The 15,377-nt window shown below is 41.7% G+C and overlaps 2 protein-coding genes across 3 annotated transcripts in view; both read right to left on the reverse strand.

Annotated features, from left to right (window-relative positions):
* Positions 1-15,377, reverse strand: part of cwc22 (CWC22 spliceosome associated protein) — a 55,771-nt gene that overhangs the window by 9,406 nt on the left and 30,988 nt on the right. The window lies entirely within an intron of this gene.
* Positions 10,741-12,849, reverse strand: LOC148978380 (uncharacterized). Its single transcript, XM_089133638.1, has 2 exons — positions 11,794-12,849; positions 10,741-11,705 (listed from the first exon to the last, which is right to left on the reverse strand). Exons 1-2 carry the CDS (start codon positions 12,817-12,819, stop codon positions 10,821-10,823), a joined length of 1,911 nt encoding a protein of 636 aa, XP_088989764.1. The 5' UTR covers positions 12,820-12,849; the 3' UTR covers positions 10,741-10,820.

Consider the following 15,377-nt stretch of genomic DNA (forward strand, 5'->3'; position numbering starts at 1 on the left):
GACCTTATTTTGGAAAAATATTGAATGGTAGTCAATGGCGAGAGACAACAAATATTTTGATCTCATTTGAATTACGCCCTGAATTACACATATGATGTTTGTCAATTTAAAAGATACATTTTAAAAATTAAAGAAAGTCGCAGTTTGATGTAAAACCGCTGAGGTATAGACGAATCCGACGAGCGTTCTTGTGTAGGCTGCCATCTTGTGGCGACGCCATTACTGAGCTGTTACACCGGCATAGACATATGCACCGGTATGTAAACAAACCTCGGAGATAAGGTGATAACGCACCCTTGATGACAGCTACAGCCAGGCAGACTTGTTGGGTTGATGATGTTAGACATTGGCCTCCAGTCACAGATGAAGGTACAAACGATCTTACAGATTATTTATGAAAATAGCTTGGCAAGCAAGCTAGGCTAACGTTTGCTACCGAGGAAACTAAAAAAAGATCTGTCCATTTGGCAACAATAAATAAATAAATAAATTAAATCAAATAAACAATTTCATGTTTTTCATTTGTGTCCATTATTTATCTCATTTTTACATTCATTGCAACGGGCATGGGTAAGGTAACGTTACAGCTAGAAAGTATACACAATATCGACCAAATACTGTTTTTAAACCATGGAAAGAGGTCAATATAACAGCAGGAGAACAATTATGTCACATAACGTTACATTCAGCTCAGGAAAGCCATTTAATGACCATAGCATGTAAATTGAATAGAAAAAATAACAAGAGAGGAGATTTTGCTGATCACTATATCACACATTTATTATATTTTTTTACTTATGTCATTAAATAATTGTTATTATACGCGAATGTCCGCGTCTTGTACTCGCCCAGGAAATCTGTGTAAACCGTACGGCACCAGACAGGGGCAGTCGACCCGGGGTATTCACAATGTTTTCTCTTCAAAATTGAAATTTTACTGCCACCATTGAAACAATTTATAACAGAAACTGTTTACCCACTCGACATTATACAAGGGCTAACGTTGTAACGTTAGTGACAGTCGTAAATCGCGGGCTGTTTATTCCAGTGGACGCAAGTTGCAACTAAAACAATAGAAGGCAATGGCGCAACGCTACCCAGCAACAGCTCAGTAATGGCGCCCGCTTACTTCCGGTAGTTTCGCCGGATTCGTCTATAAGACTGAAAATACGTAATTACAAAGACTACAAACCCCACAGGCACACATTTTCTCTCAATGAATGAAGCTAACTTTACTGAGGCTATTGTATGTCATTGTTTCTATAGGCTTACGTTATAATCGTAACGTTACGCCGTCATACCTGAGTGTTTTGTGCCAGACTGCACACACACGGGCAGCGGATCTCACTCGTTGTTTCGCTCCCCGGGAGATGTAGTTCATAGAGCGATTTTCACATAAAACTAAATGTTACTCTTCTGTTTTATGACAAACTGCGACGTTTTTGACTTTCAGAATTATCTTTTAAATTGACAAACATCATATGTGTAATTGAGGGCACAGTTCAGACGGAATAAAAAGATAAGTTGTCTCTCGCCATTGACTACCATTCATATTTTTTCCGAAATAAGGTCCCATGAGCCGGAAGCGGAGGGGCGGGACTTAGGCTCTCTATACAGTTGTCTGTCAGCAAAGCTTCAAGTTCTAGAAGTCTAACTACGGTTCTCTGACTCAGCTAATACCTGTTCTTCATGTATGAACAAGGAAATCCCTGTTAATTAAACTGCTCTATGACACAGGCAGCATTACGGTGCAGCAGACCAAGCAGGAGCACAAATCCAGGCTTCGGCATTGGTTAATCACTCCCTGATTCCTTCATTAGCATCATCCCCATTGCCTCAAGCAGAAAAACCATGAGAGATTCTATCAAGGGAGATGTCAGGTAAATCTTTTAAGCCCGAAGGGTCAGAATCCCATAGTGACCCTTTTTTGCGGCGATCCAACCCAAACAGCAAACCAGATGTATTACATGGTCAAAACAGCCATTTCCTTCCTACTTTGCACCTGTGGCCCAGTCGAGCTCCTGCATGCCCTCACTGTAAGTGCAACATCTCATCCCACTCCACTCTGCTTTCACTGCTTTGATACATTATAGCTAGAAGAACAGCAGAATGACGGACGGATTGTGATTGACACGAAGCTGATAGAAGCTTTTCCCTCAGGGCAGACTAGACATTTTTGAAGAGCGATATGAGATGAGGAGAGCGTCCGTGAAATCTGCATTCGTGCACAGCAAGACTGTTGCCACAGATGACCAGCCATCTGCTCTGCAAAGACTGATGGAAAATAAATTATGAAATGCCATTTACTTTTATTAAAGCAGCAGAACATGAAGAAAATAAAGAAACAAATGAAGGGCTTTAAAGGCTTAGTTCACCCAAAAATAAAAATTATGTCATTAATGACTCACCCTCAGAAAGGAAATACAGACATCATCAATGATGATGTCTTTATTTTCTTTCTGGACAAGGACATTATACCGTGTAAACATTTTAATGACCCCCTAATGTCATTCCAACCGTGTATGACCTCCGTTCATCTCCGGACCGGAACACATTTTAAGATATTTTAAATTTAGTCCGAGAGTTTTCTGTCCCTCCATTTAATGACATAATTTTCATTTTTGGGTGAACTAACCCTTTAACCATCTGAAGTAACTTCAAAACCACCCCAGCCTATTTCATTTCCCCAGAAGAAAAATTGGCAGCGGTCAGATCGAACAAACAGCACAAGGACTGAAACCCAGACTCACATCCAGACAATCAATAACCACTTACCTCTCTCCAGTATATCCACAACACAATAAACTTCTATATAGAGAGCAACAACAACAAAAAAAGATCACTTCTCTTGCTAAAACCCAACTGAAACCTCACAACAACAAAAAAACAGCTTGATTGAAACACTGGCACATGTGGGACATTGAGTGAACTCAATCAGATGCAAAGCAGCATACCCTAAGTGCAGTGGGGTCAGTATGATGACCTTCTTTCAGCGTGGATGAGTTTTACGCATCTACGTCTGTGGGACAGGCAAAGAAAGTCATGCTGAAGATCTGCCGTGTAAAGAACAAGCTGGAGCATTCAATCAACTCCAATGAGTGAAAGTTCAGGTGAAAAGCTCTGTGCAAGAGAAATGTGTTTTTCATTACTCCCGTATTGGGTGTGAAATATACACGTACTGTATAAAGATGTCATGCAATTTCATTAACATGTCAAAAGCACAGGCACACTGGTAACATGTCGATCCAACAAGGAAAAAAAAATATACCAGTTTTTTGCGATGGTAGTAACAGCTCAATTTCAAACACTCATGCAAATTTGCAAATATATATATATATATGAAGAGCTCTTTTCCAAAACGCTATAAATCCATTTCAATAGTTTTCAGGAAAACTACATTTTTTACCTAGACCCACACATTTTGTGAATATTCAAATTATCCTGTTTAAATGTTTTATTGGTTCAGTCTGAACATTTTGAACAATAATTATTAAATCAAACAACAATATTGTTAATGATAATTTAAAAGTTAATTTTATTTTTTTCCAAAACGCTATAAATCGAAATAAACCTCAAACAAATAGTACCAATTTCAGCATATGCATGGAAAAAACAAATTATTAATACCAATTTCAACATATGCATGAAAAAAACGAATTATTAAAAATGATCAATATATGATAACGATATTCAAAAAAGGGATGGGCACCCCTCCAGCACATGCGCGCACACACACACAGGCTACATAACATGTGAGCAAAGCGGAGCAGCATGACGCTTAAATATAAGTTAAAAAAAAACAAAAAAACAAAATAAACATTTCACATTTGTTTTTAATAATATTACATTACTTATTTTTATTATTTCATCTATGTTGAGTAGGCTATGAAAAGGGAACCGCATGAGATGAGTAAGATAGGATCAAAATTCAAAAGCTGCCCAATATCGGAAAATATTTGGAGTGCGTCAGACATGATTTTGACCACTTATTAAGTTTTGTTTTGTAGAAAGCTTGTAAATTTCGTTTCATATAAATTGTATCTTCATTTTAATAAATGTTTCATCGACAAATTGACTGGATTAAAACATTAGAAGTAAATATCAGACAATATAATCAGGACACAGAGGCGCGCAGGTGAACCGGAGCGCGTCTCATAATATGAAACGAAACACCGCGATGCTTGCCTCACACAGGCCTGAGAACTAAGCTACAGAAAGCTTTAAATATCTACTTTTAAACAAAACAATTAAAAACTAAAATAAATTGGCAACTCTCTGCGTATGTAGGCTAATTCGAAGTATGCGTTTCTCTATGCGCGTTCACTGCGAAGATGGCGAGTAAGCATCATCAACTTTATCTTTGTTGCTGACACTGAGACCCCGTTTACACCTGGTATTAAAATGCGATCTGTATCCAGATAAGTTATCCGGATAATAAGTACCGATTGCATTTACACCTGGCCACATAAATGTGTTTTTGCAAAACGGATACTAAATCCGATCTTCGCCTCCTGCGTTATATGCAGATTTATTGGATTGCACGCCACCAAAAGCAACAGATCTGAGCGGCATTTTATTGATCATCAGCTAATTTCCAAAATCCGAGACATCAATAAGAGAGAGTGGCAACAGGCCTGCTAAGATAATTTCGTTTCTTTACTTGAAGATGTGTTAACTGCGTCTGTGACTTACTTTCACTTTTATTTGCGATGTTTGCACGTTGAATAGACGCTCAGCTGCTCATCTGCGGTGATGCCTGTCGCATCTGAGGCTATAACATGACATAGCCTGTATAACACGCTCTCACTCGTTTATTTTTTAGCATTTTTGGGAGGAGTAAAATATACATATGTGGTTTCAACAACCAGATTGCGTTTACACCTAGTAAAGATCCGGACACAATGCGAGCCAGACTACCTCCAGATGTGGTCAGGCAGATTCGATCACGATCCGATCACAACGCGTTTACACCTTGCATTAACATGCGTTTTTTATTATCCGGATAACTTATCTGGATACAGATCGCATTTTAATACCAGGTGTAAACGGGGTCTGACAGAAAACACTAGTTTATTAATAAACAATTCAAATGTTTCATGCATCATTACTTTTGCCGGTTCTTTGTGGCAAGCTTTATGCATACGTTGAGATGCGGAATATGCAATTAAAAACGCTCATATGGTTTCTCTCCCATTTAATTAAATCAATATATGTGATTACTGATAATACAAATGGCTTAAATGATCTACTACTAGTCGACTAGAAAACTAGGACTCATTTTGAGGAATGAATGAACATAATAAACCTCTGTTCAGAGTGCCGCCGTGCTGGATTGTGTAGAGCGCTCATTGAATTTGAGGATTTATCGTGTTTAGGCTAAAAACAGGGCTGGCGCTTATCGTGGTTTGGAAAGAAACTGTATCTTGCAGTACATTTTAAACAAGGAAATATAGCGATTCGGCATGAAACGTTGATAGAGCAGTGAAAGGGTTCTGTCCACAGCAGAATGACACGACAAACTCATTTTTTTTTAAAATGTCGTTTAACGCGTTTTGGAAAAGAGCTCTTCATATATATATATATATATATATATATATATCTCAAAGAAAGCTTACTGTACAAATTGTACAGTGTGTACAGTACCTGGTACTTTAAAGGAGTCAAAAAATGGTACATGCACATCACAAGTTGATTGTACTGAAATGTGTGTTGGCAGTGTCTGTACACAACCGTCATTTAATGATAAAAATCTATCCACTGGTTTTGTTTTAATCTCCTTATATGTTTTCCCCTGCCTCAAATCGAGCCGTTCGACCGTGTGACGTCACAGAAGTGGGGCGGAGTCAGCGAAGCTAATTATCATTTAAAGGCATATGCACTGAAACGGCGTGCTGAAGCAGCAAGTAAAATGGGTGTTTTCTTAAAATATTAATGAGAATTTTTAATAAAAGTATTTTAAAAAGTTCTCATTTAAAAACCCTAAAGATTCATATTAACTTGTACAAAAATGACATTATATGACCCCTTTAAGTTCCACCTCGGTTTAGATTTCAAGTGAGTCGTACCGATATTAAAACGTTATGTGAAAAGACTGGAGATCTCTGATTGGTCAGAGTGAATCGTCACTACCAGCGCCATTGGATTTGTGACACGAAACGCCAAACCCGATAGATTTAAATAGTTAGCAACAGCCAACGCATTTACTAACTTTTAATGATAAATTTAATTTGAATTGATGGACCCAATTTAACATTGACATGGAACAATTTTTATTAACTAACATTAACAAAGATCCCGTTGCAATGTATTGCTCATTGTGGGTTAATGGTAATACATTAACTAACGTTAAAGGTGCTCTAAGCGATGTCGGGTGACGTGACTTCTTGTTGACGTTTTAAGAATTTTCAAACAAAACGGAGGCTAGATAGACCCTCCCTCCTCCTCATCCATGCACTAACCCCCGAAACCCCACCCCCCCAGGGCCTTCTTGTCAGTTATTGGCTGGAACAGTTTGTTATGTTTCTTGGAGCGGGTTTCCGCAGTTTGTTTTTGTTGCCATTTGTGGAGCCTGGATTGTCTGCATAGGCCGCGGTTTTTTACAGTGTGTTTAGGGGACAGGCAGCTAGCGGATAGTGAGGAGATGTTTGCTGTATTTGACAAAAAATGTTTGGGCCTAAAAACGTGTGACATCGCTTAGAGCACCTTTAACTAATGGGACCTTATTGTGAAGTGTAAAGAATTTAGTTCTCTCATAAGCATGATGAGACTCAACATTGTTCCGAAGAAAATGACTTAAATTTATTCATCTAGAGATAATCCGAGGCAATTATACTAAATGAAAACAGACCACAACTTAAAGCTAGTTATACATACAACAAGACACCCCAAGTAAACAAAATGAAAGGTCATCCATAACCCTATCTGTACTTAATGCTTTCTCGCTCAGTGACAAAGGCAGCAGAAGCTTTTGAAATAAATCATCATTCGATTAGCGTCTCATGCAGCCGAATTATCTATCTGCTAACTGAATGCAGTTGTGATTCAGCTCGATGCACTCAATCCATAAGTTTGTACTTCATGTGGCCGTGGCGGGCGGAGGCAGAAATGTGGCTGAATAATGAACAGGCCATCTGTGAAGTCCCATGATTCATTCCACACTTGTGATGTGTTTATTGCTCACAAGACTAATAATCGCGCCATCAACTCCACTGCCAGACAGCGGCTGCTCCGCATCAATTGTCATTGCCTTTGCTAATTTTCACATGAACCACATCGAAAGTGTGCACTATGAAACATTTTACAATCCTCTTTTGAAGGGGAAACTTTGATGTGTCGACACGGAAATTATGAGACTGGCTGTAATGTTACCAATCGTTTCTGCACTGACATTTCAGTGCAAACATCAACACAGCAAGTTAAAAGTAAAATTTATATTTTCACATGCCATGCTTTGCCCTTCACTTTTCCGAGGGTGAAGTATCAAATGATCCCTATAAACCGAAGGCTGAATAACAGTGAATCATCTCAGCTTCATGGACCTCAGTCAGAGTCGACAGCATATTTAATGTGATGTGAATAATGACGAGCCATCCTAGTTTTTACAACCCATGTTTTCTAAAAGTAATGTTTAAAAGTAATGGGACAGTAGGATTTAAATTGATTGAAGGTGACAGACCTTAATAATGTTACAAAATAAATATATTTCAAATAAATGCTGTTCTTTTGAACTTTCTATTAATCAAATACTACTGAAAAAACATCATGTTTTCCACAAAATTAAGCGGCACAGCTGTTTTCAACAATGGAAATAATACGAAAAATGCCAAATCCATGTTATAATGTCAATAAATTAATGATTTCTGACGGATAATGTGACACTGAAGACTGGAGTAATGATGTAGAAAATTCCGCTTTCCATCACAGGAATAAATTAAATTCTACAATATGTTCAAATCGTAAAACAGTTATTTCAAGCGTAATTGTAATATTTCACTTTTGCAAATATAAAACATTGTATATATGTTAAATGAACATTAGCCGTGTTTCCACTGCCGGGCTAGGGCCGGGCCAGGGCAAACAGCGAGCCGAGCCAAGCCAGTGGCCTCGGGCCTCAAGCCCCGGGCTTGCGTTTCCACTGCCGGGCCAGTAGCCCCGAAGCGCTGCCCTAAACCGTACACAACCCAACCCATTTCAGAGCATATTATGAATGTATTCATTTTTTAAGTTAGGAAAATAGCATGTATATTAACTCACAAGCCGTGGCTGCAATAGTGTCCCGATTGTCTCGCAAGTCGCCAATACAATACAATACTGCGCCCGCAACTTTTTAATTTTATTCCTGTACTTGAAGCGTTGCTCGCTGAATGCTTAGCTTAGAAAGTTCATCATCGATGCATTTTATAACGTCATCGTTTCTTCACACGCCGTCACATTGACGTTGTACCCTTTCTCCTGCCCAAATGATCAGAAGAGCTTTGGTATTGTAAAAGACCAGTATTGTAACAGGCGATTCTCCATTTCGAGCAGCGATTATTTTTCGCGATATAAAAAAAGTGCAATGTGCATCTTGCTTCAGATCATAACGTTCCATAACACCGATAAACTTCGCCTTTTACCTTGAGCACGCCATAGCCCGAACTGGCCCGCTTTTGCCCAAGGTATTTGACGGGCCAGGATTTGGCCGTTGGCCCCGATCAAGACCCGGAAGTGACAGTGAAAACGTGACTGGCCCTGGCACGCACTAGCACGGCTCGGCCCTGGCCCGGCAGTGGAAACGCGGCTAATGATAAGTGAAGCGTACAACTAACAAATTAGACAAACTGTTATAAAATCCACAAGTGGCAAAGGATGTGTAGAAATTTGGGAATGATGTACGTTCCGATTCCAAATAAGTTCTATGTTGGTCTTTGGCTCTGTAATGCTGTTCTTGATGTCTTGTGTGGAAACTAGAAACCAAACACGTGGTAGACTTCTTGCTGCAGACTATAAACAAATCTCCACCCTAACAGAAACACCTGCCAATCAGCAGCGGCTGTACGGAATTTAAAGCAACATTCCACCTTTTTATAGCAGCCTTTAAAAGCTAATGACCTCATCAAGAGGGATTATCATAAGACAGAACAATTTTTACCACAAATGAAATTACAGCTATAAAGGCTGGACAAATGGGGTGTTTTGCATAACAGAGTTTCTTACATCAATGAATGTCCCCTAGAATGAATTAAAATAAATGAAAATGAAAACATTCAAATTCATTAATAAGTCTTTCAGATGGACCAGTTCAAATGACTCAAAAGAATGATTTGCACAGATGTACAATGTTTTAAAACAAAGTCTAGAAAACTACATTTACTCCATTCATTTCCATGTCTTTAACAACATGCTTTTTGGAGGCCTGGAAAAGAGTTTTCAAATTCCCACATATTTCCAGGTTTTTCATGATGACTGTGGGAACCCATTTAGGAGAAAAGCCAGATCACTAGGCAGAAACAGCAATAACCAAAGACTCAAGGACAGTTTATTCTGGTACGACAACTCAGGAGGGACAAAACGCAGTGGGTTCCAAGGACGTGAACCCATATGTGTGAAAGAAACAGCGCATGCCGCAATGATACAAGGAGCTCCAAATGAGGGACAGCGTTTGCGGTACACCACAGTACATCAATCATACGACACAAAAAAAGCTATCATTTGACGTTTTATGTTACATTATATGTTAATGCCATTGAGACGCCTATAAAGTGTACACTTAATTGGATGAACGAAACCCCAGTCAAACTTTCGGATTACAAGTTTCAGATGTCTAGTTCCAATAATAACTTATTTATTAAACAGTGCTGTTAAGGAAACCAGAGTAGTTGACGTGTTTTCTCATGTTGCAGAGAGATTGAGGGGTTTGAGGCAGGCTCAGGTGTGTGTGTGTGTGTGTTTGTGTGTGATGACGCAGAGGACTGTGGTAGGTCTGGATCTGAGCCATGTTCTGCCAGTTCTGGCTTCAGAGAGAGATCTGAGAACGACCCACCACCAACAAACTGGCAAACACGAGCACTTCCTTGCAATGAGGTAATCATTTATATTGTTTTTTTATTTAAATCACTCAAAGGCTCCATTATGAGCTCAATGAAACAGCATTGTCAATTTCCTTAATGTTTTGTTTCTGTGTAAAAAATGTACAAAAACCAGCAACAAAAATATCTGATTAAATTAACTTACAATATTCTAAAATGTAAGTATATTATATACATAAATAAAACATAAACAGAATTTTTTTTCAAATAATAATTATATTGTTATGATGTGGATGGCGGATGAACCCAGGCGCAGACAGAATGCAATCACAGATAGTTTATTGTAGACAAAAAGGGAAAACAAAGCCCACGAGGGGGCAAAACAAGACTCTGACAAGGACTATAAAGACTTACTAGACAAGGTACTGACAAAATACTACTAGATAAACGACTGACACAAACAATAGCATAACAGGACAAATACTCTGGATAGGTACTCACAAACTTGGCATGGATTAACAATGAACCGACAAAAGACAGCAAGCACAAGGGGAATAATATAGGGAGACACTAATGACAAGGACAGGTGAGACTGACTAGACAATAATGACGAGACGAGGATAACAAGGGGGCGGAGTAAAGAAACGAGACAACACAAGCACATGGCCAAAACAGCTGGCCATGCGCTTGCACACAAAACAAGGGTCTGTCATGATCCTGCCACTATACTAGGAGAAACCATGGACATGATGGCAAAATCATGACAGAACCCCCACCTTAAGGAGCGGCTACCAGACGCTCCTCAAAGGGACACTAAGCACGGGACAAGACAGAACGAGACATGGACAAAAACCAACAAAACATAGCAAACATGACTAAAGGGATACATGAATAAACAACAACCGGGTTGGGGTGAAACATTAGAAACAACATACAAGGCAGAGGTGGTGGGGGAAACACAGTGTCCTTGGGGGGCAGTTCAGGGTGGATGGGAGGACTGGGGGTCTTGGGTCTTTGGGACGAGGGCTGAGGACGGGGAATCCGGGAGGACTTTCCTGTGGACGCTTGAGGAGATCTCTTGGGGGACACAGTCTGAGGCTTGCACATGACAGGAGCGCTAGGGGAAACACTAGGTAGCTTGACAGGGGGGGAAACCCCCACAGGGACAGAAACGAGCGATGGGACAGGACTCTTGAAAGGGGACACTGGAGGCAACACAACAGGAGACAAAACAAGGGATGCTGCGGGTAACTGTGGAGCAGAAGCCCGAACTGAGCTCCCTGAAGACGGCACAGTACCAACGCTCCACATCTCTGAATCGGAGAGATCGTCGTCAGATGCTGACTGGGGGTCGGCGCTCATGGCAGTTGACTGGGGGTCGGCGCTCATGGCAGTTGACTGGGGGTCGGCGCTCTCGGCAGTTGACTGGGGGTCGGCGCTCACGGCAGCTGTGGACTCGGGACAAGAAAACATGCCAGTCCTGGCTGGAACTTCCAGGATCTTGGCCAGACTTGACAGGTACTTGGACAAAGTTCTTGCCGCAACGGCAATAGGCAACTCCTGATCTGCTGACACTGACCGCAAAACAGCCTCAGCAGCCGAATCAGCTGCAGCCCTCTCAGCGGCGCTCACGACAGCAGGCTCAGGAACGGTGTCCTCAGCAGCGGGTTCAGGGACAGCGCTTAACAGCAGCGGGCACTGGGACAGCGCTTACAGCAGCGGGCTCTGGGACAGCGCTTACAGCAGCGGGCTCTGGGACAGCGCTTACAGCAGCGGGCTCTGGGACAGCGCTTACAGCAGCGGGCTCTGGGACAGCGCTTACAGCAGCGGGCTCTGGGACAGCGCTTACAGCAGCGGGCTCTGGGACAGCGCTTACAGCAGCGGGTTCAGGGACAGCGCTTACAGCAGCGGGTTCAGGGACAGCGCTTACAGCAGCGGGCTCTGGGACAGCGCTTACAGCAGCGGGTTCAGGGACAGCGCTTACAGCAGCGGGCACTGGGACAGCGCTTACAGCAGCGGGCACTGGGACAGCGCTTACAGCAGCGGGCTCTGGGACAGCGCTTACAGCAGCGGGCACTGGGACAGCGCTTACAGCAGCGGGCTCTGGGACAGCGCTTACAGCAGCGGGCTCTGGGACAGCGCTTACAGCAGCGGGCTCTGGGACAGCGCCCACAGCAGCGGGCTCTGGGGCAGGTGGAGATGAAGGACGAGAGGCCCCTCTCCTCCTCCTTTTCTTCCTAGGCCGTGGCACGGACGTAGTAGACGGACCCTTGACCGGTTGGAGAAGCTCAATGGGGGCTGTAACTAGTGCAGGAAGGGCAGTCTCAGACAGCGTTGACTCTGTCGAGGATGATTCAGAAGGAGAATCCCATGAACTCCGTCTCTCTCGCTTGCCACGGAGATGAGGTGGTGTGGACGAAACCTCAGGAGAAGATACGGAGGAAACCAGATCCCCCTGAGTGACCACAGCTAGAACACGACCCTCCGGGATCACGGGCAGCTTGGCGGATGATGAGCTTGTGGGTGTCTGTGACTCTCTCCGAGACAAGCAATCCACCAAATCAGTGAACGGATAAGTCACCAGCTCCTCCCGTTCAACCAGGGGTGGAAGAGAGTTGAGACCAGCGACGAGGTAGCAGTTTAGGAGGAACTCCGGAATGAAAAACCTCCTCTCGTTCACAACCCGGGCATACTCCCTTATCGATAGCTGTCCCTGAGCGGGAATCGGGAGCTTGCCTCTCCTCGAGTTTGCGATGGTCTTGGACCACCACTCCTTCAGTTCCTCAGAGTCATGCTTGACACTGGAGGACATACCATCTGCTGGGTTCTGCTTTGGTCGGTTCATTCTGTTATGATGTGGATGGCGGATGAACCCAGGCGCAGACAGAATGCAATCACAGATAGTTTATTGTAGACAAAAAGGGAAAACAAAGCCCACGAGGGGGCAAAACAAGACTCTGACAAGGACTATAAAGACTTACTAGACAAGGTACTGACAAAATACTACTAGATAAACGACTGACACAAACAATAGCATAACAGGACAAATACTCTGGATAGGTACTCACAAACTTGGCATGGATTAACAATGAACCGACAAAAGACAGCAAGCACAAGGGGAATAATATAGGGAGACACTAATGACAAGGACAGGTGAGACTGACTAGACAATAATGACGAGACGAGGATAACAAGGGGGCGGAGTAAAGAAACGAGACAACACAAGCACATGGCCAAAACAGCTGGCCATGCGCTTGCACACAAAACAAGGGTCTGTCATGATCCTGCCACTATACTAGGAGAAACCATGGACATGATGGCAAAATCATGACATATATAGTATGACTAGAAGTCTGAATATAAATGCATAAACATTAAAAACTAATAACGATACCTACATATATTAAGCATCTACAATTCTTACATCACCAACTGCAACTGAAGTTTGTTGGCAAGAGAAGTGCAAAACTAAACTACTGGCACCAATTGAAAAAAAAAAAATCTTATTTTCGAGCCAAAGACATCCCAGATTTATGTGGAGATGATAGTAGGTGGATGTAGGGATGTCACCCACAACACAGCTGACATATGTGTATATGCTAGGGAGCGAGTACATGCCTCTCCCCTCCTGACGTGCTCCTGAGCCTGTAAGGAGAGCTGGAGCGAAGCGATAAAGAGGACATTTGTAGGATGCTACCCCTGTTACACAATCTCCCTTAGGCCTGCAAACAGAATGTTTCCATCTTGTGCACCTCACTGGCTCTTTTCTCAAATGGCCAAAAGCAGCAGATGTGGTGGTGGGGGTGAAGGGGGCTCTATTCTATTTCAGGACTTTTTACAATCCCATCTTATTTGATACAGTTCGTCTCAGTGGAAGTCATTTCAAAAAGGGGCAAAAAAACAACGATCCCTGCCGTGAACATTCTTGACATTACATATATGCTCCGGGGACAACATACAGACTTATCAGTACTGCACCAGCTAAACAAGACAGTCCATATTTGGAATAAGAAGGCAGAGTGGACCCAGGGGATCAAATCCGTTTATCATCCTCATCTCTCTTAAAAGGTCAAATGGACTGATTAGCGGGATGGGAGCCAAGAAAACAAGTGTGTTCTGAGTAGTGCTTGAATATATAGATAAAAACACACCCATCTCAATATTCATCAGACTTTTGATGACATTTGATGCATTAGATATTAGTGTATTTGTTCTGTAATTCAACTTTTTTAGTAAAATATTTATAAAATATTTTTGCTCCATTACAGTTCGGGGTGGAAAAAATAAATAAAAATCAATCCTCAGTTTGGAATGCAACAGGCCTATATTTTCAATACACAAAACTCACTGACTGACAGCTGTTTTCAAATGCTCATGTGTTCTTTGTGAAGAGCGTTCGCAGCTGTTCAACTCCATGCAAGTTAAATGCACTTGCATCTCAAATTGCTTTTATGACACGAGATTAATGTAAACAGTCAGTTAAGTCTTGAGGGATTAAACAGTAAGGGTAAAACATCTGAAATGTAAAAATAGATCTGTGCATTAGTGTTAATGCAGCCTATTAGATCTACCGCATTAGATCTATGATGTCATCAGTAAGAATAAAACAGCAGTAAAACTGCGAAAAAGAAAAATCCCGAAAACGTTCAGATAATTTAAGCACTCCTTGATTATGGCTTGTAATAGGTTTAATTGTTCCTCTTTATTATTTGCTTTTATGTTTTAACGCTCTCTCTCTTATATACATATATAGCCTAGAGAGAGAGCTTTAAAAGAGGAACACACACACGATTCGCCCGTGTCTATTAAACCTTTGACAAAATCATACCTGAACATTCAAATCTATGGCTGACACCTCCGTCTGTGTATGAATGAGTGACTAAATGGGTGAGCCAATATGTAAAGCGCTTTGGAGGCCATTTGGTCTGTGAAAGCGCTATATAAATGCAGTGCATTTTCCATTTGCACAACAGTCGCCATATCACAGAAATACTGGGATAAAATTTCAGCCAAAAACACAGATGAATATGGTAGCAAATCTAGCGATCAAAACAGAACCAAGCACCTTTTGAAAGTAACTTGGCATTTCATCGATTATACAGGTTGTATAACAGTGTAGTATAGGTTGTGAACTAGTGCTGTAGCGGCGCGTCGATGACGTCGATGATTCTACGTCTAAATTGCGTCGACGCTTCTTTATTTATTTATTTTTTGCATGTTCCCGGTGGTACAGCTTGCCAAACACGTGGGAGACCGAAACATTGCAGAATAGAGGACGAAGACAACTAGAAGTGAATGTGCTATCCATTAAATGAACCAAACACAGTAAACAAACCCTTAAGAAAAAGCTCGGGCAGATTCGGCTTGAAG

The sequence above is a fragment of the Pimephales promelas genome, chromosome 7 (assembly GCF_988280905.1).
Source record: "Pimephales promelas chromosome 7, fPimPro1.hap1.1, whole genome shotgun sequence".
Lineage (NCBI taxonomy): Eukaryota > Metazoa > Chordata > Actinopteri > Cypriniformes > Leuciscidae > Pimephales > Pimephales promelas.